The sequence below is a fragment of the Empidonax traillii genome, unplaced genomic scaffold (assembly GCF_003031625.1).
Source record: "Empidonax traillii isolate 1590-97213 ecotype Southwest subspecies unplaced genomic scaffold, ASM303162v1 scaffold35:size4298261, whole genome shotgun sequence".
NCBI classification, from domain to species: Eukaryota; Metazoa; Chordata; class Aves; order Passeriformes; family Tyrannidae; genus Empidonax; species Empidonax traillii.
In genome coordinates, this window is record NW_020955228.1 from 2,620,635 (window position 1) to 2,644,495 (window position 23,861).

General features: G+C 34.9%; 1 protein-coding gene across 2 annotated transcripts in view; it reads right to left on the minus strand.

Moving 5' to 3' along the window:
• SNX13 (sorting nexin 13) overlaps positions 1-23,861 on the minus strand; it is a 65,158-nt gene that overhangs the window by 21,360 nt on the left and 19,937 nt on the right. For both annotated transcript variants that reach the window (XM_027877921.1, XM_027877920.1), the window contains exons 2-15: positions 23,385-23,497; positions 18,533-18,635; positions 13,963-14,052; positions 13,402-13,523; positions 10,916-11,037; positions 10,678-10,779; positions 9,931-10,019; positions 9,442-9,525; positions 6,884-7,022; positions 6,291-6,379; positions 5,543-5,642; positions 3,800-3,993; positions 2,218-2,322; positions 673-805 (exon numbers count right to left, since the gene is read on the minus strand). In XM_027877921.1, coding sequence (XP_027733722.1) covers positions 673-805; positions 2,218-2,322; positions 3,800-3,993; positions 5,543-5,642; positions 6,291-6,379; positions 6,884-7,022; positions 9,442-9,525; positions 9,931-10,019; positions 10,678-10,779; positions 10,916-11,037; positions 13,402-13,523; positions 13,963-14,052; positions 18,533-18,635; positions 23,385-23,497 — 1,585 coding nt within the window. The remainder of the gene's footprint in view (positions 1-672; positions 806-2,217; positions 2,323-3,799; positions 3,994-5,542; positions 5,643-6,290; positions 6,380-6,883; positions 7,023-9,441; positions 9,526-9,930; positions 10,020-10,677; positions 10,780-10,915; positions 11,038-13,401; positions 13,524-13,962; positions 14,053-18,532; positions 18,636-23,384; positions 23,498-23,861) is intronic.

A 23,861-nucleotide genomic window follows, 5' to 3' on the forward strand; every position in this document is an offset into this window, starting at 1 on the left:
GGGCCACACACAAATAAACTGCATGGACAAAACAGTATGGAAAGTAAAGGAAAACTGTGGTACTGGGCAAACTGTTGCACCCAACATACAAGTGTTTCAAGTTCCCAATAAAGATAACTAAAGAAATGCAAGCTTATAAAGGTACAGATACCAAGTAAATACTCCAGATAACATTTTTTTTAAGTTTACATCTCCAAATGATATTGCTTCAATAATGAGTTTCATAGTTAAAACAATTTCCGCTGGGTTTGTACTTCAGTTACAAGAACAATGATTTTATTTTCTTTAAAAAGCCACATCTCCTACATACTTTCAATTTCTATTTCCAGATGAAGAGTATAGTTATATATTAAAACAACCCAACATACTGAAAAGTCTGAAATATTTTGTACTAAAAAAAATAGAAGAGTTGCATATTTAGTTTAGTGACACACTTCTTACCGAGACCTGACAAAAATTTATATGAGATTAACAAACTTACTACAGAGAAAACCCTGAGTTCCAAAACAACTTATGCACAAAAGCGGTAGGAGGAAACATTAATTTAAATATCAGAGGCACCACAGGAACAACTTAATTTCTTAAAAACAGTGTGGATAATTTTCTTGTTTTCATTTTAAAGCAGAGAAAAGAACAGTCCCAGGAAATAGCCCTTAGAGATATAGAGCTCACCTCCTTCACCATCATCTGATCCTCTGAAACTAGGATCCTTCAGCATATCCAGCTCTGCTAACATACGCACATACAGCACGTTCTGTTTGAACGAAGGGTAGAACCTTTCATCTCGCAGCATCAACTCATACACCTTATTGAAACAAAAACGCCACCTTCAGAAACACTTCTAACATTGTTTAATTAATCAGACTTCTTTTCATAAATTCTACTTGAACAACGTGTATCTCTGCATATGTCTCTGACTTACTCTTAATGGAATAGTTATAAGAGCTAATTGTGCCAGAAGTATAACACAGTCTCAGAAAATACCTCACTAGTTAGACTTGCACACATAGGAAGGGAAGCAGCACTACAGGTGTAAATGCTTTCATCCTCTCCTCTTAACCCTTCCACTTGCACTGTAAACATATATGGTCTTTATCCATTTCATAACAGGTTATCTCTTTCTTTGTTGATAAACTATAGAGCTGCAAACACTCAGGGCAAGAGGGGAAAAGAGGGAATGGATGGGCAGGAAAACACCATATGCTACCTTCCTGACAATTGCCAGTTTTAGCCAATATAGTACTACTCTACTCCAGAAGATTTAATAACACAACTTCAAAAAATGTAACTACATAGCCTATGTAGTATCTATACACAGAAGAAATTAATTCATAATATTTGGATACTCATGCCACCTCCAGAATATGTTAATGATTTTTTTTTTCATGCAACACTGTTCAAGTGCTATACCTGGCAAGAACGAAAAAAAACCCAATTCATGCAGGACTTTTGTAACACGAGAAATTTATGCTCTTCAGCATAAATTGTCCTTGTAGCCAACATTGAACGACACAGATTTCACCAGGTGCTTCCATTAGTCTTATATGTGGGCCTCAAGTGTTATTCTGTTATTCTAAGTTCTACAGCTCATACCAATAATTTTTAGTATGAATGAGAAAATTAAATTAATGACCTAAAATAAAAACCTCTCAGACTGGGTATGGAAGTTACTGTGAGAATATTAAGCATTCACTTTTCCTTTTTAAATACATATATTAGACTTGAGTGATAAAGTCTATGTATGCAAGTAGTAAAAATACTGTTTTTTCTTCAGTACTCGCTGCTTCTGACTCCTACACTGGGCAGGTTTGCAGAAACAGACCACTCAAATTAACTTCTGGAAAAAGATACAGAATTTAATATGGGACCATCATATAAACCTTTGAAAAAGAGCTAAAACTGAACCAAAACCGAACCTCTTAGTTATTCTACACATGGCATGTTTCTTATTGGTTGCATAAACACAAATAAAAATACCATAATTCTAAATTGTGCTTCATAATTCATTTCATACAGGATACCTACTCTTTCTGTCTACTGCTTTCAAAACCATGGGCTAAGTAGAAGTTGACAGTTTAGAGTGTGATTTTTATAGAATAGAAAAATGGTAAAACAAGTTTTATATATTTAATTTTTTTCTTTTTCAGTGTCTGTAACGATGTCTAATACCCTATACCATTAACAGTTCTTACAAAATACAGGATGAATAGAGTATACCTTTCTCTGAATGTCATCAAAGATTTCAGGTGTTGGATCCTCATGGTTCAGTGTTTCTGCAAGTTTTGCTACTAAGTTGTCATCAATATTAACTCTCGGAGATGCCTGTCATAGAGATCTAAATCAACTTTTGCAGCATAAAAATAAGAAAGTTCTATTTTCACAAAAAAAAAAATCCAATTCAATGCTGCAATTCTTTAAAGTTAACTAAATTTCTTCTTGATGAAAATCTCTATTAACTCTGTAGAACATACAACAGGAGTCAGACCCCATCCTCCCCCCCAAATTAACTTCAGAGTGTGCATCTAAACTTAGAAGTCTCAAAATTAAACACTAAGAATTGCCTTAAAAACAATTTATGCATACTATTCTGAAGCAGTATCTAAACCAGACTTACTAAGACTTAAAACCAGATATTATTTACTTATGAATAGGAAGATCTAGATTCAGAAATCAAGAACAAGCCAATTAGAAAGTAAATGGATGAAGTCCTGAAAAGTCTGAGGACAGGCTAATAGTTTTTCAACTCTGCCGATTCCCAGAGAGGTTACTGTAAATATAGTAACTTTTTGTGCAGATCCTATCACAGCTACCAGCAGGCTAGAAGCAAACATCATCTATGAGATTCCCAGACATTCCTTGGTATGACATTTCAAAGCACTACCCATCAAGAATTCTTTTAGATGGTCCAAATTCACACGCTTTCCCCATTTTCTGTATTGGAGACAGAGAGCCAGCACTGAATCAAACTCAGCACAGCTTACTTGATAGCATAGCTGAGAGGCTGAGTTTATCAGCTTGGAATAGAGCTAGTGTTAGGTGGCTTCCGACTTCAAACTGGTGAGCAGTCAGCTCAAGAGCAAGTTCTGCACAGACCACCATGATGATAGACTACTGAAGTGAAAAAAAGTAGAAGAAATTACATGGAAAGAGAACAAGATACTTGGGGGATAATTTCTTGAAGGAAGCTCTTGAGTGAGAAGTGATTTTTATGCACACACAAATTTAGAACAAAGATGCTTTGTTAACACAAGTTGACTAGTGGTTCCTTTCATAGAAGAATACACTACTGCCTATTGGAAGATATCCAATGGTGATATTTGAGCAATTTACATAGACAGTTGTAGAGAGGCACAGGAAGTTATTTCATTTGAAAACCCAATCTCAATCCAAGTTTAGACAAATACAGGGCTCCAAGGGGACAGACAAGGTTGAAGGGCAAAGTTAAAGGAAAGGAAAGGGTAGCCTATGAAAAGAGACAGTATTTTTTACTCTGTCTTCACATTGTCTCCAGTTTGTCTGTTCTAGAAAGTCAGCTTCTGAGGAACACATTCAGAGCATTTGACTGGATAGTCAGTGGCAGTATAAGCCTTTTAAATGGAGAAGGAGAGAAAAAAAGAGGACAGCATTTTCTTACTGCTTGATATAAGGAGAGAAAAAGAAGATACACTATAACTTACATGTAATGGGTAAACAACTTGTGCTACATCAGAACCATTTCATATTAACTTAGCTGTAACTATAAAAGAAGTATCTGTGCAAAGAATAAACGCCAAACAATGCAAGAATAAGTTATTCCTACCTTTTCTGATAAATATTGCTCATAAACTCCAAATGCAGCTGCTCTTAATAGACCCTTGGTCTGATTAGTCTGATGTTTTCCATCTTTCTGCCGACTTTGAAGTACCTCCAGCTGTTGCTGTGCCGTAACCCTGTATCCTTCCACTGTCATCCAGAAAAACAGATGTGCTTGGCCACCAGTCTGCTGCATGTAATCTGCAGAAAACAGACACCACACAACCGTAGTTAGCTGTGCATCTTAGAATAAGAATTCTTTATGACATTAACTACACATGGAACTCTAGGATCTGGTTATACATCTGGCACAGAGTCAATAAAAAAATAACTATATACAGATTGGTGATAATCAGTAAACAAAACTGAGAGCAAAGTCTAGGAACTAAGCACTGAATCCTCAAATACATATGTAAAAAGTGAACCCATCATTACTGTGTGAATAACAGGCTTGTACAGCATGATACAAACAAAGAAGAAGTTCAAACTGGAATTCCAACAAATAGGTTCATAGAATAGGCTGGAAAAGATGTTCAACACCATCAACCTACCACTGTCAAGTCCACCACTAAACCGTGTCCCTAAGCCATGCCACTAAGATTGCGAAAGTGATTGTTTTCACAATCACTAATAAGTGAAGATCTACATGCTACATGTTTTTGAATACCTCCAGAGATGGTGAATCCACTACTTCCACAGGCAGTGTGTTCCAGTGCTTGACAGCCCTTTTGGTGAAGAAATGTTTTCTGTTATCCAATCTAAACTGCCCCGGCACAAATGGAGGCCATTTCCTCTTGTCCTGTCACCTGTTCCTTGGAAGAAGAGACCAACCCCTACCTTGTTACACCCTCCTTTTAGGTGGTTGTACAGAGTGATAAGGTCTTCCCCGAGTCTCCTTTTTTTCCAAGCTAAACAATTCCAGCTCCCTCAGCCGCTCCTCATAAGACTTGTGCTCTAGATCCCTCACCAGCTCCATTGCCCTTCTCTGGACACACTACAGCACCTCAATGCCTTTCTTGCAGTGGCAGCCCCAAAAACTGAACACAGGATTCAAGTTGCAGCCTCACCAGTGCCAAGTACAGGTCACTGTCCTGGTCCTGCTGGCCACACTATTGCTGATACAGGCCAGGATGCCATTGGCATTCTTGACCACCTGGGCACATGCTGGCTCACGTTCAGCAGCTGTTGACCGGCACCCTCAGGTTCTTTTCCACTGGGCATATTTCCAGCCATTTTTCCCCCAGCCCAAAGCACTATGTGGAGTTGCGGTGACACAAGTGCAGGACTCAGCAATTGATCTTATTGAACTACATACAATTGACCTTGGCTCATCGATCCAGCCTGTCCTGATCCCTCTGCAGAGCCTTCCTACCCTCCAGCAGATCAACACTCCCAGCCAACTCGGTGTCATCTTCAAACTGGCTGAGGGTGTTCATTTCATGATCACTTTGCCCAACACAGTCTCCAACTGTCACATCACCCACAAGTCCTCTGTTCGCAAACAACAGGTTCTGACTGGCGCCTTTCTAGGTTGGCTGTCTCACCAACTGTGTCAAGGAGTTATCTTCCACACACTCCTGGAACTTCCTGGACTGTTTCCTCTCTGTTGTAATATATTTCTATCTACTGCATTAAAAGAACTATCACCACAAACATGGATATTCTTTTTAATGACATTTAGCAATTCCAAGCATACATTCCTGTGAGTTAGTATACTCTTCATAAATAGAACAGATAAATTAACACTCACCCATAAAAAACTGTAGTGCAACATTGTCTACCAGAATATGGTCCAGAGGGACTGTGCAAAGTTTTCCAAAGTTTGCTGCCAGTTTCACAGTATCTATTTCCTGTAAGGCACAGTTCAGTGTGTTCATAGGCTTTATTTTTTTAATTAGCTTTTAAAACTTCTACTTACCACAAAGCAAATGTGATTAAAAAAAAAAAAATTACAGATAAAGTAGCCTTTCAATGATTAGCTATTTTCACAATCACTAATAAGTGAAGATCTAGATTATAAGGTCACATTCTCATAACTATTTGCCTTCAACATGGGCTACAGTTATTCTGCTACATGAGAAGTTGTCTGTTAATACTACTGTTCTTGTAATACTATACAGGTCAATTTAACCAACAGTGACACCAGCAGAAAATTAATTTGCATTAAGAATTCATTTCAGCATTTGATGGGCTGCAGATAACCACAACTTAAATTCATCTCTGTCCAACTTTCTTTTGTCAATATGACATTTCTTGATACTACAGTAATGCTTCTGGGTCCAGCTGTAGAATCCTTTATCATTTTAGCTGCCAATATGTCCAATATTATATTATCTTGAAGCCACATCTAGGTCCAATTAACAGAGTCAAGAAACTAAGTGAAGTCAAACATACCGAGTCTGTCAGCCTTAAATTACAGAATAAGCAAACAGAACAACTAGTCAGTCATTTGCAACTTCACTCTTTCAGAACTAAAAAAATATTTTTAGAACACTTACTTTTCCTGACTGCAATCTCTGAATTCTTGAATCACATACTTTTATAACATATAATAAACTGTTTATTTGATTTTTTATAGTGTTGATATCTGAAAGTAAAACCAAAGAAGATTAACTAATGCAGATGAGTAAATAAACACTTGTTCTGAAATACTCTAAAATATCATTGAAAAAGTGACAATTCACATACAAAACACATCACCTTCGAAGAGAAGGTTTTTTTCAGTTTAAATACCTTATTGATGGAAGTGAACAAAAAATACTTTTCTCTTCCCTTTTTCAGATTAATAGGTAACCGATTACCCATTGATAACTAAAGTACTACTGAAATTCAGAACCACCAGTCATTCAGTTTTTATTTAATAGAAATACACTTACCTAACCAAATAGTCTATATTAAAAACAAAGAATCAAACACAACAACCAATGAAACACTTACAAAAATTTAAGTTTTAACACTTCACATGCAATTTATTTATTTTTTAAAGAAAATATATTATATTACACTGCATCATTTCTAAATTTTTGGAATATTCTTCAGAGATCATGTTGGTAAATGCATTTCATATTTCACAAAACAATGCAGCACTAACCGTCTCCTGCCGTATCTAGAGATCGAAGATACTGCAGTTCTTCACTTGCTTTATCTTTCACTGCTTCCAACTCTCCTATATTATCACTTAATTTAATAATATTCATAAAGGCCTCATAGTTACAGTTGGAATCACGAATCTGAAACACGAAGTGTTACACTGTGAGTTATGTAAAACAGCTAAAAGCACACAACACGATTTTTCATTAAGTGAATTACTTTGATACAGCACTGCAAAGTGGCATTTTGAAAGCTCTTTGATGCTTCTAAATATTCCTTTTGATACTGAAATTTTACATGGACTAAGAAGGAAAAAGCATACCCAGTGAAAACCTATTTCACACCATCACTTTCTCTTTTCAAGAAGTAAAACACAGACATGTGGCAAGTCCATCAACCTACTTAATGAAGATTTTCTCCAAAACTCAATCAACTTTATTCTGCTATTACCTATCTCCTTAGCTAAGTAGGCAGACAGTTGTGAGACCACTGAAAAAGTTCAGCTTTTTCAAGGTCTCTTGCAAGGGTACAGGCTCCCAACATTACGGCTTCTTAAGATACAGAATTACAAAAAAAATTAAAACATTCTATAATGTAATCATAACCTACAGAGGTGTGGGGGGAAAAAAAGGAAAATAACTGAATTATTATCTTCTCTGGATACCTAATTCAGATAGCCTTGCAAATATTATTAAGTTATTTCAATACACACTATTTTACCACTATTGGCATAGAGTGAACCTGCTCTAGGGACTCAAAGGAATTTGTGTGAGTGAAGGAAGCCTGCTGTGCTGTCAAGATCACTGGAAACTGTGTTGTGAATGCAGCATGGAGACTAGGGGAAGGTTGGCAGCTTTACAGCATCTGCATGCAGGTGCTGAGGGTTAAGTTTTAATGTTGTCTTTATTATCTGAGGCCCAAAGAAGTCATTTTGCCCACATCTCTTATAAATGCTCACTTTGATATGGAAATGTAATACTTGGTCTGCACCACAGAAGTGCATTGACATGAGTTGCACGAAGCAGAGAGAATGAAGAGCGGATACCATTGATCAAAGTTAATGGAAAAATCTCCACAGAAAGCTGGTTTTAGAAGTAATAGTTCAAGCAATACTTAAACTTCAAACATTTTGTAAAAATGTAAATTTCACAGTGAAGAGAAAAGTTGGAATTAAGTTCTAATTTTATATTGAAGCTTTGTATTTTATTGCAAAAGAATTAGTACCAAACTGTGGTATGCCTAGAAACCTGGAACTAAACTTCTCTTTTTCAAAAGATGATTTTTTTAATTCAAATCTGATTTTATGTCAAAGATTCCAAAAGGAGCCAGGATTTATTTCAGTCATCTCTACTTCTGACCCTAATTTCTGCAACAATCTTCATTTCCTAAGACTTGTATTCAAATTTTGAAAGCATTTATTTTTCCTTATCTTTCCCCCAGCACATTACTTCCTCATTTCAAAAAGCAATTTTGAAAATTAATATTTGGGACATGACCATGGTAATAGAAAGCTTTATAAAAAACTCATAATTCTATCTCTGGATGCAGCTGGGGGCAGTGCTCAGTAAATAAAGAACAAGGCCAAGTTACAAATAAAGAACATGCATAGGAGTAAAGGGGAATCAAAAATTGAAAAGTCTTGTCCATATGAGCAATTTTTTTTCTTACTAAAGCTAGGTTCCTGTAAAATAGCAGTGTACAAATTTTCACATGAAATGGAGGAGGCTGGAGTAAAGAAACATTGTACATATACACTTGATTTCATTCCATAATTCCATACATGAGAACTTAGAAATGCAAGGGTGTTTTCAGCAGAGTATTTGAATGTACACTGCAAGACCAAAATACATGAATAAAAATAAGAGAACTCAGGAAAAGAAAAATTAAATTTGATTCATGAACTCTAAAGGATAATAAACTATAAGAGTAACTTTTAACTCGCTTTGCAAAAAAATCAATAATGTTAATTAAAGCCTGAATATTCTATTTATGTTAACTTTACTAGATAATGCTACTTTTTAAAGTTTGTGAGCTTTTTTGCAGGTGCACTAGGGAGTTAAAGTAAAGGCTTTATTTCTTCCCATTCAGTTCAATTATTAAGGGTTACCACAAATAGTGCTAAAACAATTGCCCTGGAATTCCTTAGCAGAAAACAAAAAATAAATTTTACTGCTTTTCATTCTTGAGTCCTCTTAAGCTTTAAATGACAAATTGAAAACACAACCAAGGGAAAACTTCCACAGTTACTGCCGTATTTCCTAAACAGGCAAGTAAAAAAGTCAGTGGAGTCAACTTTATACTTTGCCATACATTTGTCCAAAGTCAGGCAACTTTTGACAAACAATCACAATGAAGAGTGCAGATAATATAGACAGAGTGTGAGTGCACGTGTGGGTGTACAAAATTTGATGTAGCAGCCATAAGTTAACTATCTGCTCACATATCCATTGGTAACTTTTATACCAGGCATCTATCTGCCATGATTAAAGGGAATACACATAAATCTTCATATGAAAATATTTTGGAAACAGCACTAATTTTAAACATTTTAAATCTTACCATCCATATGACATACTGATTAATATAATCAGGATCACTGAGCTGGTTTATTAATGGAAGAAGAATTCCTCGGGAGAGGATTTCCTGAAAAACAAAGGATAATAAATCATGTCATACATTTATTCATAATGCTAATATAACTGCAACAATTTAAAAATCACTGTGTAGAAACTAAATAAAAAACTGTAATTACAGAAAACATTTAATAGGTACTAGCACATTCTCTTCCAGTTAGCATTACAAAATGTTAATACCTCAAGAAGAGCAACATCCATTTTATCATGCTTTGTTAATGCCGTTAGAGCTAAAACAACCTTTCAAATCCTTTCACACAAACTGTTCTCTGCTAGTAAATACTTATCAAGACTCCAGTTAAAATATCCTAATGTTACATTAGATCAATTTTAGAAAATAAGAGTAGCAGATTAGATCTAAAATTTTTTGAAATTAAACCAAAGAATTGGGATTGGGTTTAGAGTTTGTATTTACCCTGACAAAGTATCGCATGATCTTGTTCTGGAAGTCTCCAGGAGGTAGCAATATATACAGTAAAACCTCACACAGATCCCTTAGGAATCCTAAAGAGGGAGAACAATAATGTTATATTATTCCACATCTTACCTGATGCTATAAAATCCTATAGATAAATCCTTAATTTTAAGTTCAAAGATACAATCATATATATCTTACAGTTCAAGCATCACAGTAGCACCTTTCAGATGGAATATAAGCAGCACTGATGTTAACCTAATTGAGAGAGATCTACCTCAAAACCAAGACAAGAAAAGTCAAATTCCAAGATTTAAAAAAAAAAAAAAACAAACAACCCCAAACCCTAATGTATTTTCCCTACTTTATATTTACAGGGGGTTTTTTTCCCCCTCCTTCAACACTTTGCCTAAAAGGATTACTGATTTTTTTTTTAACGAAGACTTCAGACTAGTGATAAGGAAGGCACATCTAACAAAAAGCAGTAAGAATCTGCCTCCCAGAAAACATATTTCTATCTTATAGTTCTTCAAGTGAAAGGAGGAAGACTTACGTATTTACAGGCTTCATTGTAATTGTAGCAATAATATGTACAAATTAGAGTAAATATATGTGTATAGTAGACAATCTCACTGTGAAAGTCACATGCTAAGATTTTAATACATTTCATACTGCATACACAACCGTTAGTATCTTAATTTAGTCTCCCACACTAAAATATTTATTCAGAAGATAATATTAAGAGACCTTCTTCATCTTTGGGAGAAGTGCAGACTAGATCACGACAGACATCTTTTTCCATTTCAACTTCAACCTCAAAGAACGTATCTACAAGTTCCTCAGCTTGATCTATACAAACAAAAATAAAAAGAAACATACTTTTGTAAAGATTAGAATCTTGAAAGCAAACTTCAATTATAAAATATTTCACATATGTAAGATACCAACCTATTTCAGACTCAAATCAAAACATATTTTACATTACCTTTCATCTGATCGCCTTTCTCTGCTATCCTTTGCTGAGCTTTTCTGAAAACTCGAAGATGAGTGCCAAAGTCATCAACAAGCCGTGTAGTGAAATAAGGCTGCCAATCTGTTTCCTTTGACCTATTAGACAAGAACATCCAAGAAAATGAATTGATCTATCCTGAACAGAAAGAACGATAATAAATTTCTACTTTTTTTTTCTCCCTGCCAAGAACAACATTGATAGTAAACATGGTAAAGCAAAGAAATAAATCAGTCTTCTAATTGCCTATTCACTGAAAACAAACCAAATATGGTAAAATACCACTCCTGCACCACATTAATATTTATGCTTGAATTAGTTTTAAATCAACATTAGTATTTATGGTAGTGTTCTGATTCATGAAATTGCCAGGTATCTGTGAGAAATCCTGATATAAATAGTTTACAACTTAGAACTCAAACACTCTCCACGTCTTTTTCAGCCATACTCTCTACCATTTTGGAAGGCACCTAAACAAAATAATTTTCTTCTGAATTTTCAGTATATGTACAAGTGAGAAAACACACATTTCACCTGAAACTAAAAGTAATATAATATTATCAACAATTGATTCCACAGCTTATATGAGGTAATTAACATGCACCTCCAAAAATGCCCATAGGTTTACATCAAAATGTAGTCACTGTTACATTTGCATAAAACTATTTCCTTATTAGTATGAAAAAGATAAAGAGATATTCTTATGATGTCTGCGCCTTACTGGTCAACCACAAAATGTGCTTGTGCATTATAGGTTTAATGATGCTTGATGTTAGTAATGGCTCTTGCGTTGAACTAAGTATTCTACTACCTGAACTCTCTCAGACACCTATTTTGTTATAGCAGAATCCTTCTACAAGACTTCTTTTTTGTGTTTGCTCCTTTGCCTGCTCTTTCTTTCCCCTCGAAAGGAATATGGAACTCTAGAAGAAAGGGAAGCCTACTGCAAAATCTAGATGGGGATAAGAAGTAGAGCTCTCCCAAAGGGCAGTCGATAATCCTGCTCAACAAACCGCACAGTGATGGAACTGCACAAAACCACTAGGTGGCAGCCTTATACCGGCTCCCAAATGTGCAGCTCTCATGGAAAAAAAAAATTCCCACTGTATTCATTCTCTGCAGAAGCTCACAGGGCTATATGAAATTAGAGGTGAGGGTGCTAATCTAAACTGTTTCAGCTATATCCAGCTACAGGCGTTATAAATACACTACATCATCTTCTCTGCATAAGAACTACTGCAACCCTGTGAAATTGATTTGCTTTGTGCAGCAGAACAAAACTGCACAGGAGCAGTGCCTATTTTTGAAGAGCTATAGTGCTGTAGGAAAGAAAAATAAATTTGTTATAGCTTGACCTGCTTTGACACAAACTCAGTGGCTGATACTGTACAATGAGGTAACTTCGCCAAACACACAAAAATACTGAAGCTGGGTAGCCAGGTCCATTTCATGTAACTCTAGGTTTGGTTGCTGTAACATATAGTTTATTTAGCATAGCTTTCACTATTTTCAACACTGTTTCCTAGGATCCCCATTATTCCACAATCAGTAAGATTATATTATAATGAATTTTTCTTAGTATTAAACCTAGATCTACATCTTTCCCTTCTTGCCAGAAAAGTACACTGACCTACATTTTCAAGTCAACAGAGAGAGGGGATAGCACACCTTAAAATTCCTAAGAAGTTAATTATATTTAGGTGACCCACAGTCTTTTCTGAAGAGAAAACAGGTAACAATCTGCACAATGGGATGAATACTTGGAATAAAAACATAACAAAGAAGTAGGTGGATTTAAAGGCACATGGTACCTGGGCTGAGAAATCAGCCATGCTAAAGAAAGTAAATAATTTCCCAGACAAGTTGCTTAATCAAGTAGCAGGAAGTCAGCAAACAGCAGAAAAAACATGGAGAAATTAATAAACTATTCATTTGCTCTGAATCAACCCTATTATAAAAAATAATGTACATATGTGACATACCATTTCGTTCCCCAGACTACTATTAATTTAAAAATACCCATTGTTCTTACATATTGAAGAGCAATACCACTTTCAAAAGTTATCTGAGCTGATACACAAGTTGAATCCAAGACTTTCAGACTGACTTACCTTGGGAGTGGCCCTACTCTTAAATGGAACAGACCTGAGTACAAAGAGGTGATGATTCACAAACTCAGTGCTTAAGTTGCAAAAAAAAAAAAAAAAAAAAAGCTATTCAGTAATTTTAGACATTAATCTTAATTTGGAAATGGCCATTTTGCAAAAGACCATGACTACAAACATCATCTCCATTATATCCTTAAAGGGATCAGCAGAAGATTGTAGTTCTTAGATTACTATCTTAAAATTTTACATGTTCTTTCTGTAAACTACATTGAACTATGGCAATAGATACACTGAAATCACTTATCTACTACCATACAACCCACAGTGTATTGATGAAAATACAAATAATCTTACCTGGCAGAAAACTGAACAAGTGCATACTGAAGAGCCTGCCTAATTTCCAGAAGAAATGATTCATCATCACTTAGCGTATAATACCAATACTGCACATAGTCTCTCAGGGAAAACTGGATTACCTGAAATTGGAAGGAGAAAAATAAATGTGAACTAATGAAAAAGGACTAAAAAAATAAACAATAGGTTTTTCTGCCTGATAATGCAAGAACACTTATCTTAAATGGTTAGCACAGTGAACCATACTCCCTTATCATTATAAAATTATGAGTGAAACTATATATTCACATACTGAAACCTCTTATTAATACTCGTTTCCACATATCATCACCACTACATTGACAGACTATAATACGTGGAAAATATACTCAAATATTGCTCAGTATCCTCACCCATCCTCAGTGTTTTCTCACTTATCACTCTCAAATATGATAAAACTTTTAAAATTTTATTTCTTGCTCAACTACTTATATATTACATAGTCAATATTAAAAAAAACCAAACAACAACAAAAAACCCAAACAAACAGAAAAAGGTTAAATAGTCCTGGTTAGAACTTACCTGTTGCAAAGGCTCATCAATTATATTTGCACCTGTCAGTCTTCTGTCAATCTTAATAGGTCTGGCTTCACGTTTCATTTCTTCTATGCACTTGAAAGAAATTGGGAAATGTAACTTTGCAGGTTTTAGCTCTAATTAAAAAACAGTTCTACTGTTTAGGATACATATATCTTCAGTAATGACTTTATTCAACATTTTCCATGTTACTATAATTTATAGAAAATATAGAATCATAGAATGATTTGGGTTAGAAGGTTATCTAGTCCATTCAATTCCACTGCTCAATTTGATCTTGAATGTTTCCAGGGATAGGGCATTCACCACCTCCCTGAGCAACAATATCTGTACTTTTCACTGTATAGTAAATAATGGTGAGGAACTAACCTAAAAACCTACTTCTTGCTCACTGTAAAAGAGCAAATGTTTGCTAAAATACTAAATCAGAAGGAAATAAAACTCAAATAGTCAGAAAAGGAGGGAAGAGGGAGACATGACAGCAGCACAAGATAGTTTTTGTGCAAGATTCCAGTTCCCTACTTGATTGTGAAATCTCAGGGAGGTAACTGTTCAGTTGGGTTTTTCTGGTTTCTTTATCCATCTCAATTTATTCTATATGCCAGAAGAAAAATTACTCTTTTGTACCATTGCTACTTGACAGATGAATCTTTGGAAAGTAGTTGATGGGGGGGGGGGGGGGGAGAAATTATTCTATTGAAGGACTTGCAACTCAGAGCAGCTAACTCCAAAAATGAGCTCCTCAGAGCTGAGTTTAGGCAAGTGACATACTGAAAAAGAACACCCTTTATCAGTGCTTCTCTAAGTTAAACTAATACTGTTTTTCCACACAGTTCTGATTAGCTGTGCAATAAACGCCTCTGTATTCAAAGAAATAACAACGCTACAACTTACACTAATGCTCAAAATAAGCAATCATTTTTTTCCTCTAGAGAGAAATTTATCACTATACTGGAAACACAGAAGAACTGCCAAAACCATAAACGAAGACAATATAAACCATATATCCAATGTTTCTGTTCTGTGTGACTCTCCCTAAGTATTGCTCATCCAAACCACTCAACAGTGAACAGCAGTGAAATAATACCTGAGGCCAGAAAAAAAATCAGCCTTCTGCTTAACCAACTCTGTATCACAACACCAAAGTATTTTGTTGCAAAATTCTGTATATTTTTAAACTTTTAAGACAAGGGAACTATTCAAGGCTACTTTAATATGAATAAAGTTGACTCTCGTTCAAACCATACCCCAGCTACATACTCATGAATTTGCAAAATATTTTTGTCTTGATGATTTCAAAAACACCAAAACGATACAGAACTGAATACTGAAATACTTCTATTAGGCACAACACAGTTTAAATTGCGAAACAAAGTTGTTTAAAGAGAGTTCTGATGGACTGCATCCATAAAACCACATTTGGAAAACACGGAGGAAAAACAGAAGCAAAAATAAAAGGAGCAGCCACAAGGAAGAGAGAGAGGAACACTCAGAGAATATGCAAAACTATTAGGCAAAAATCTAAATGTTCATATGCTCAGAGGATCCAAGTTTTCGCTTGAGCTTCAGGAATTCATCTTGTCCAACCTCCTGCTCAAAGCAGAGCTAACTACAAGGTTAGACCATTTTTTCATATTCTTTTTCTCCAGTGAAACGTTTATGTACCCACAGAATAATGTAATTTGCTTTTGATATGCCTGAAGACATATAAAATTTCAAATATGTGCTTTTATTCCATTACAGGTACAACAGTTGACTGTAGTCTCCCTTGGAAAGCATTGCTGGTTTAAAGTCTGCCTCCCAGATGCTGACATAGAAGATGAACTTAAAGGAAGGACCAAACGGCACATGACAACGACTGTTCTATTCAACTGTCACTTCACACACAATTAATCTGATGCACTTTACCAGTATTAAATCATGACTTAGGAAAAACAAGTATCACTTGTTATCATTAAGTTTGACACCTCCTTACTTCATTTTAAGCAGGTAGGAAGTACTCACAAGGAATTTGAGACATATACTCCATGAAGATGCAGCACAGAGTAAAGAAACCCATGCTCCACAAACACCTAACTGCACTGACTGAGTAGCTTCAGACTTTATCTTTGCTACACTAAAAGATATTTTTAAGTCCTTTTTGGAAACTACGTTAGGTAATTGTTAAATACGAAATATGCTTTATTTGTACTGTGTCACACTTTCCCAAATTACAGTCACAAGATTTCATGAGCAGACAAGGCACTCATTTACTCATCTGCATCAAATCCATAACATAGCACACAACCCACTGACTTACAGAGATTCAGAAACTAGTCAGGGATCAAATATGCAACTAGAACTTTTAAGTTGTTATCACTGTTATCTAACGGCAATTTGGCAATCTTATACCCAGTCTACAGAAACTCCTTGTCTTTTGGGTGAATCATAGAGACATCAACAAACATTCCATACTTCTGTTAAAGCTGGAGTGAATCTATAATTCTAATTGAAAAAAGTATTCAAGTTAACAGTTCAGAAGGCTCTCAACTTGCCCTTTGTTCAACACTGTTTTAATATAAGGTTGCAGACTTATCTTGCAGAGCCAGTACGTTATCACATCGAGTGTGTTGCTGACACAAAAGTTATGTAAGACTTGCAAAAAGAAAAGCAAGTCCAAAACTAATTTTTAAGCCTCCCTGTGTGTATGCAAACCAAAAAAAAAATAAAAGGAGAAAGATATATGGTCTTCCATCAAGTGTACATAAAGTATTTCTCCTTAATGTGAGGCTTTCATTATATATTCACTAATAAGTATAATAAGCAGTGATCAAGGAAACCTATTGGCACCAAATCCTGTGTTGTAACTTACAGTACATTCTACACATTATTTCCATCCACAATTTTGGTGCTCTGTATTATAAATGATTCCTGTAAAATCAAGCATTTGAACATTTCTCTTAGTCTAAAAAAACTCAATAACAAAAACCCTCAAAACAATAAAAAAGCTCTGATTGTCTTTGTTGAAAAGAGTTTCTTATTTATTTCAGATTATTTCTCAGAGTAACAAAAATAATTTTATACTAAGATGAATTACAGTGAATTTTATATTAAGGTAAATTAAATTTATATTAAGTTTCTATTTGGTTCATGGAAGAATTATAACCTATATACACTAGCCACTAGAAAAAATACTCCTAGTTCAGGACCACTTAGGGTCACAATGGCTTTAAACATGAAAACAATTTCAAGTTAAAAATACTACTTTCCATGAAGATAAGTCAGCAGAAATTTAACGCAGAAATAGCAAACAGGAATCACAAGCAAACTACAAACTTGGGTTTGGTTAGGACTCATCTCTTCTTGCATTGCTAATGAAAAACTCAGCTACACTATCTAATGCAATTTTAATACAGTGGTAAAAAATGAATGCAAAACACTATTGTATAAGAGAAACAGATTCTAGTTGGTGAACAGCTCCAAAAGGCATTTTGTAAGTCAGCTAAAAATAAATACCTTTGTTATTACAAAACTTAAACCCAGAGATTAGTCAAGGCAGGTCAGTTGAGAAAAGTGATGTGTCAATAATCCATATTCAAATCAGAAGTGAAACTACTGAAAGTGCAAAGATTACACAAAAACCTCCACAAGATTTTATTCTTTTATAAAGCAACCAGAGCACAGATAGGTACTGAGATTAAAAAAAGTAACATTAATATTAAAAAGTTTTCATCCATGTATTGGAAATTTGGCAGAAAAACTTCTTTAAATCTTCCCTCAAAACATGGTAAGTAACACTCCATATAAGTGCTAAATTCTATACCACACCAAGAAACCTAGTCCTGTAAAATGAGGTTTAATTAACGGAACAGAATCATTAGCTGACTTTCCCTTTTTCAGCTTTAACTGTTTTTCATTTGAACCAGTAACCTTATTCTACTGTTTAGAACATACTTAAGTTATAGATTTATTTCAAAAGATTCAACAGCTTAAGTGAAAAGGCCACTTACCAACCAGTCACAAAAAAGTTGTGTTTAGAAAACATACTGCTCAATCACAAGATAAATTTCTGTGTACTACCGATAACGTTGAACACTCATGCCCTTTCATACACAGTATGAAGTGTAGTTACCTGACAGCTAAGAAAGAGCAGGATGTTACAGTAAAAACAGCATTAAACAGATTAATTCTGATTAATTAACAGATTAAATCTAACATATCTAGCAATATTGGGGTTAAGCTGCTTTCTCTGTTTTGATGCATGCAAATGGATTAGGCCAACATATATCTAAACTTCTGAGCTACCAAGATGTATTGGTTCATAAACCAGGAATTCCTAGAAATTCTACCTTTTGGCTACTAACAATTTTTTCTGTACTAAACAGATGCAGATTTATCCAATGAGGAACCTTGAATTTAGGTCCATCAACCAAAATGATGTGTCTGTTAAGAAATCAGAAAAGGAAAGTTGAAAAGTGGGAAAAGGCACAATTCTTAGATTAAAACTGATTACTAGTGTCATTCTAATTTTCCAGGTAAGAAAATCTGATCTAGAAGACCAGAAAACTTTCTTTACCTTAGGGATCCCAACCGACGTACAAGGGAGAAATGAATGTTCGCACTGCTCAAGGTATTTTTCTGAGTTGCTTTTTCCAAATAAAAGAGTAACCACAAAACCCCTAAAATGGAAAAAGAAAAATCAGCTACAACAACAGCCATCTTTCCCCACCTCTAGAAAATATTTCACAGCAAGTTATAAAATTACAATATATGACAGTTTGCTTACTCTCCTACTCTTTCACAGTGTAGTGTGCTGCTCAAAATAACTGACACAATACTAAGTGTGAAGTTTCCCAGTCTTGTATTATGTGTCTTCATATATTCTTATCACATAGCAGCTCTATAAAGCACAGTTTACACTACAGAGCTGCTGCATGAGAAGAACCTGTAATAACACACTGTCTATGCTCACAAATATGAAAGAGGGGTACCTGGAAAGGGGGGCACATATAGAAGTTGCTCTGATTGTATTTATACAAAGATTCTTTTACTTCAACACTATGAAATAATAAACTCTTTAACGATATGTTCAGGCCACTCCACTGAAGTATAAGTCACAAAAGCACAGTCCAGGAATAAACTGATGTAGTAAGCATAACTAACCACTGATTGCATATGTTTAAAGATTGCACTCAAACCTGCTACAACAGCAATAATTTATTTACAGCTTATGGCACTAGGGCACAAAAATACATAAACATAAAGCTAGTTTTACTAAGAAAGAGATGAAAACCTAGTGGTTGTGCCAATTATAGCATAAGCAAAGTATGTAGCTTTTGAAACATCAAGCATATTAAAAAAAAGTCACTGCTGCTCAGACTAGCCTTCAGATGGCTAAACATGCATAGTTTTTTAGACAAGTTTCAAAGCATTCAATTTAGAGGCCAGCTGACCAGTATTTGTGACCACAGGATCTCACAAAGCTATTCCAGGCTTGAAATGTGGTGAAATAATACATTCTTTCAATATAGATTGCTGTTGATATATGATACTCCCAAGATCTGAGAAAAATTCCTATCCAAGCTAAAATATGACATTTGAAGGTTTTAATTTCCAAAATGGGAACTGTTTTTGTTACGTCCCCCAAAGATTCAGTAATTCAGAAGTAGAGAGGTGGTCATTTATACCTCAACAACTCCAAGAAAGAGAGGGGAAAAAAAAAAAGCGTTACACAAAATTATTACCAGTAACAAGGCAATGCATAAGAAAAGCTCACTTGATACTCTAATTTCCTTATAGCTGTCTTTCCCAGCCAGATGACAGCAAAAAAATAAAAGCAGGTCTAACTGTCATTCTGCTCCAGATAACTTTAAAATCATAACATCAATGGTGCTAGTAGTATCATAATTCAGTTCAAGGACAAGAACTTGCTTAGAAAAATCTCAATATTAGTTTCACTAATATTTGGTTATTTTGTTTTTAATTAATAAAAAGAGTTTTTCTTTGATTATCTATGACTTCTCTATTAGAAATCTCAGTTGTCTTTTAAAGAAAGCAGTATACTCAAATTTGGCCTAAAATCAGTTTTAACTTCAAACATTTATCAGCAAGCTGCTTCTCTTCTTTCACTCAGAAGGACTGAAGTCTTGGAAATAACTACTATAGATTATATCTCTGTTTCCTCTCAAACCCATTCAAAAACACTAATACTACAAACAGCTTAAAAATATGCTCATCTTCTTAGATGCCTTTTAGTATTTTCACTTTTAAGCTAGAAGAGCTTCTGCTTCTATGAAGAAATTCTCTAATTTAAAATTTTGTGTGCATTACAGGATACAGAATCTGACTATTCAGGGCATCTGTTAGCTAACCAAAATCTTGTAGTGTAAATGCTTATCCAATTCATCAAGAGGATTTTCAATATGGTGAATGAGAAATCATTTTACTTCTCTCTAAATAAATAGATCCAGAAAAGGAAAAGCTTGTATTTTACTTAATTTTTTAAAAAATTCTTCCAAAGATTACTGGAAGGCCAGCTTTTCTCAAGGACAGAGTAACAACAGAACAAAGGTAAAAGATAGAAATATGAAGACCACAGATTTATCATTTTCCCCTCGAGTCTGAAAAGTAACAGTCTCAGCCGAATGCTTTTTGAAAAGCAGCTTCAGAACCATCCCTGATTTGGTCAGCATTTAGAATCATCAGCATTGGCAGCCAATCACATATATATGGATGTGACTGAGTATCAATTATTATGAGTTTTGACGACAGAGCAAATTTCCTTAAATGACAAAAGCAACCGATGATCCAAGAAACTTCAGTTATTGCAACATCAGAAGCCCAAATCTGGTGGGAGAGCCACAATTCACATAATTTTTATTTTACTTCCTTAGGAGTGAAAGAGAGAAAGAAAGAAAATAAGGTAATTAATGCTTAGTAGAAAGAAAAGGCAGATGGAAACTAACAGGCCCAGCACTCAGGCTAAAGGATCTGCATCAACACTTGAAAAAGAGGCAAAAAGTGTTTCATGAAGAATAACACCCTGTAATATTCTACACAGGTTAAGGAAACAAAACCTGTATTTTGCCTCCTGCTTTTGATGGAAAGAGCTCAGTTCCCTATATGATGAGTTACCAGATTCTGAATTGAAAAAGGCTATCTTAAGTCAGCCTCGAAACAAAATGAACAAGGGGAAATTTTGATTTAGAACTTTTATTCATATATATACAACTGATTTCAGTACTCTTCCATGTACACAAAAAAACCCAATAGTATGTTTACTACAAGTGATCTGTGCAAATACAGCTGAGAGTAAATCAAAAAGAAACAACTAGCACATAATAGAAGTTAAACAGTATAAACAGACTGATCATATTGATACAGATATGGCATCACCATTGTCTTCCTGCATAGCTCACTGGTGTATAATTTAAATGCTTAGGTCAATACTAAGAATGAGACTAGCTAGGATTCAGCATTTTCTTTTGTTTAAACTGCAAAATGGGACAGCAGCTGGACTTCCAGCTACTGGAAGTCAGAAATCTTTGATACAGGTCACTTTTGGTATTTTTTGAGCAAAGTATAAAAACCTAGAAGTAATGTAAAAGTCAACCATAAAATTCTAGCATAAAAATCCATGTCCAAAATTCTTATTTTTCTCCAGAAAAGGACATGGTAAATATTATGGACACTACTATAATCAGGAACAAAACTACATTTTTATTTTCTAAATTTATGTAAGTGATGTTATGTCATAAAACTGCAAATCGTAAGTGGAAAAGTTACTTTGTAACATTAATTTGTTTGTTTCTAAGAGAAACATGACTAAGCATTTGGCTAAACTTCTCGGGAATTAATTAAAAAAAAAAAAAAAAAAAAGAAAAAGCAGGCAGGAATAATTTAGGTATAAACCTATTTGACCTAGCTGGCACTCACAGTTCTGTGTGTTGAATGTTAACCTGTGTCACTCTGAAAAAGATTAACAGCGTAAAAAATGGTCAGATCACAGCCTTAGCCAAAATGTGTATGTTAAAGTAATGAAGTGATGACATTCTATTGGAAGGACTGAGATTTGACATCTATGTAAGTAAACACATCGATGGATACAAATGGGAGATGGATACAAATTCTGCTTCAACAGATACACCATCCCTAGACGAATTTATCCTTAATAAGATCAATGTTTACTGACTAGTGACAAAAATGAACCAAAGCAGCAGAAGAACTGCAGAGCCGACTTGAGAATGAGTGAGCACAGGCACCACAGGTATTCTCATGGTGGCAAATTGTAGCTGGCTTCAGACATACTCTATGAAAGACTGCTTTGACTGTCAGCTTTGAAAAGCCAAGCTACTGAAATTGAGCAAGAATGAAGGATAAGCTCTTATTTTTCAAACTGCAAATACTAAGGAAGTGGTAGCACAAAACAATAAATAGAGGAAATCTTGCCCTTTGGACAGACTCTTTGTCTTTTCCTCTGGACAAAGAGCCAGCAAAATATGATAAACATACATGCATCAAGACTTACCAAGACAAAAGCATTTACTTGGAGTTGGTTTTACTTTAACTAAATCCTCATTCTAGAAGACTGACTATTCTGATTTTTCAGAGATGGAATGCTAAACTTAATCCAGTTGAAACTCGTGCACAGCAGTTCTAATCCTAGCTACAAAACTCTATTACATTTTTTGATGAGACACACAGGAATATACATCCATTCTGTACTGTATCGAATAAGAAGGTTAACAGAGTGTTCCAAAGGAAGGAAAAAACCCTTAAAGATAGCCCACACACCCCATAAGAAATCAAGCAGGTCTTGGAGAGCCTAGAAATGTTGTTATTCTGCAGATTAGTCTTATGAGAGAGAAGAAGGAGGAATAGACATCTTGAGTTTGCACTGAAAATGAAAGTTTTAATGGTTACAAGGGAGATATTATAATATGCAATGTAATAATGGTGCTAAAGACCACAAAAACTTCACCTGTTTGCTTCCTTCCTGTCTATATAAAGTATGAAATGCCTACAGCTGCTGAACTGATCTACTTGTTTAAAGTGTAGCAACACTTTCAAACACCCAGGAAAGCATCCACTAGCTTTCCTCATGAATCAAGTGTCTTAGGCAGGGAAATGAGACTGTGATAGAAAGGGAGACATAAGTACTTAGTAAGTACCTGGGAAAAGAACTGACACAGTAATAGAAAGTAGGAACTGAAATTAACATTGGTTTTATGTGAGTATTTGTCCTCTAACACCCATAACAGCTAAACTGAGATTTCAAGAAAAAAAAACATTCATAAAAAGCTGCTCAAACGTGAAAATAATAACTACAAAAAACCACTACAGATCTTCAGAGCAAGCCATTTGCTAATATTCACATTAAAATTTTACTTTCATAGATAATTATACAAAACACTAAGTAGTATACTTACCCACCCACAAAGCAGAGGATATAAAATGCAAAGTAAAATATAGCGAAGGGTCCAAAAGTTACTAGAAAAAGCACAACGCCAAGACTTCCCCATCCCCATATGGAAAGACTGGTCTGTAATGAAGAACACATAGAAAAAGAACAATTAATATGATATTCATACAACTTTAAATCTCCAGAGCAGTATTTGCAGTTTCTACAAAGCTTGATACATTGTAACTAGATAGGAAATAAGTTTTGCTTGATGAAACAAAAATTACCTTTGTTTTAAAGAGCATATTGCTATCAAATATGTCCCTGTTACATTGTCACCTAGTAGTCCAGTTTAGCCAAAACTAGAGTATTTTTCTTTCAAATACTGTTCCTCATCTCTAATTTCAGATGCAACTATCATCCTTTAAGGTGTCATTTCTTTTTCTTCTCTACCCTCATTTTGTACACTTTCATTCCTTGAGATCCCTTCGTTCTCCTTCCCCAT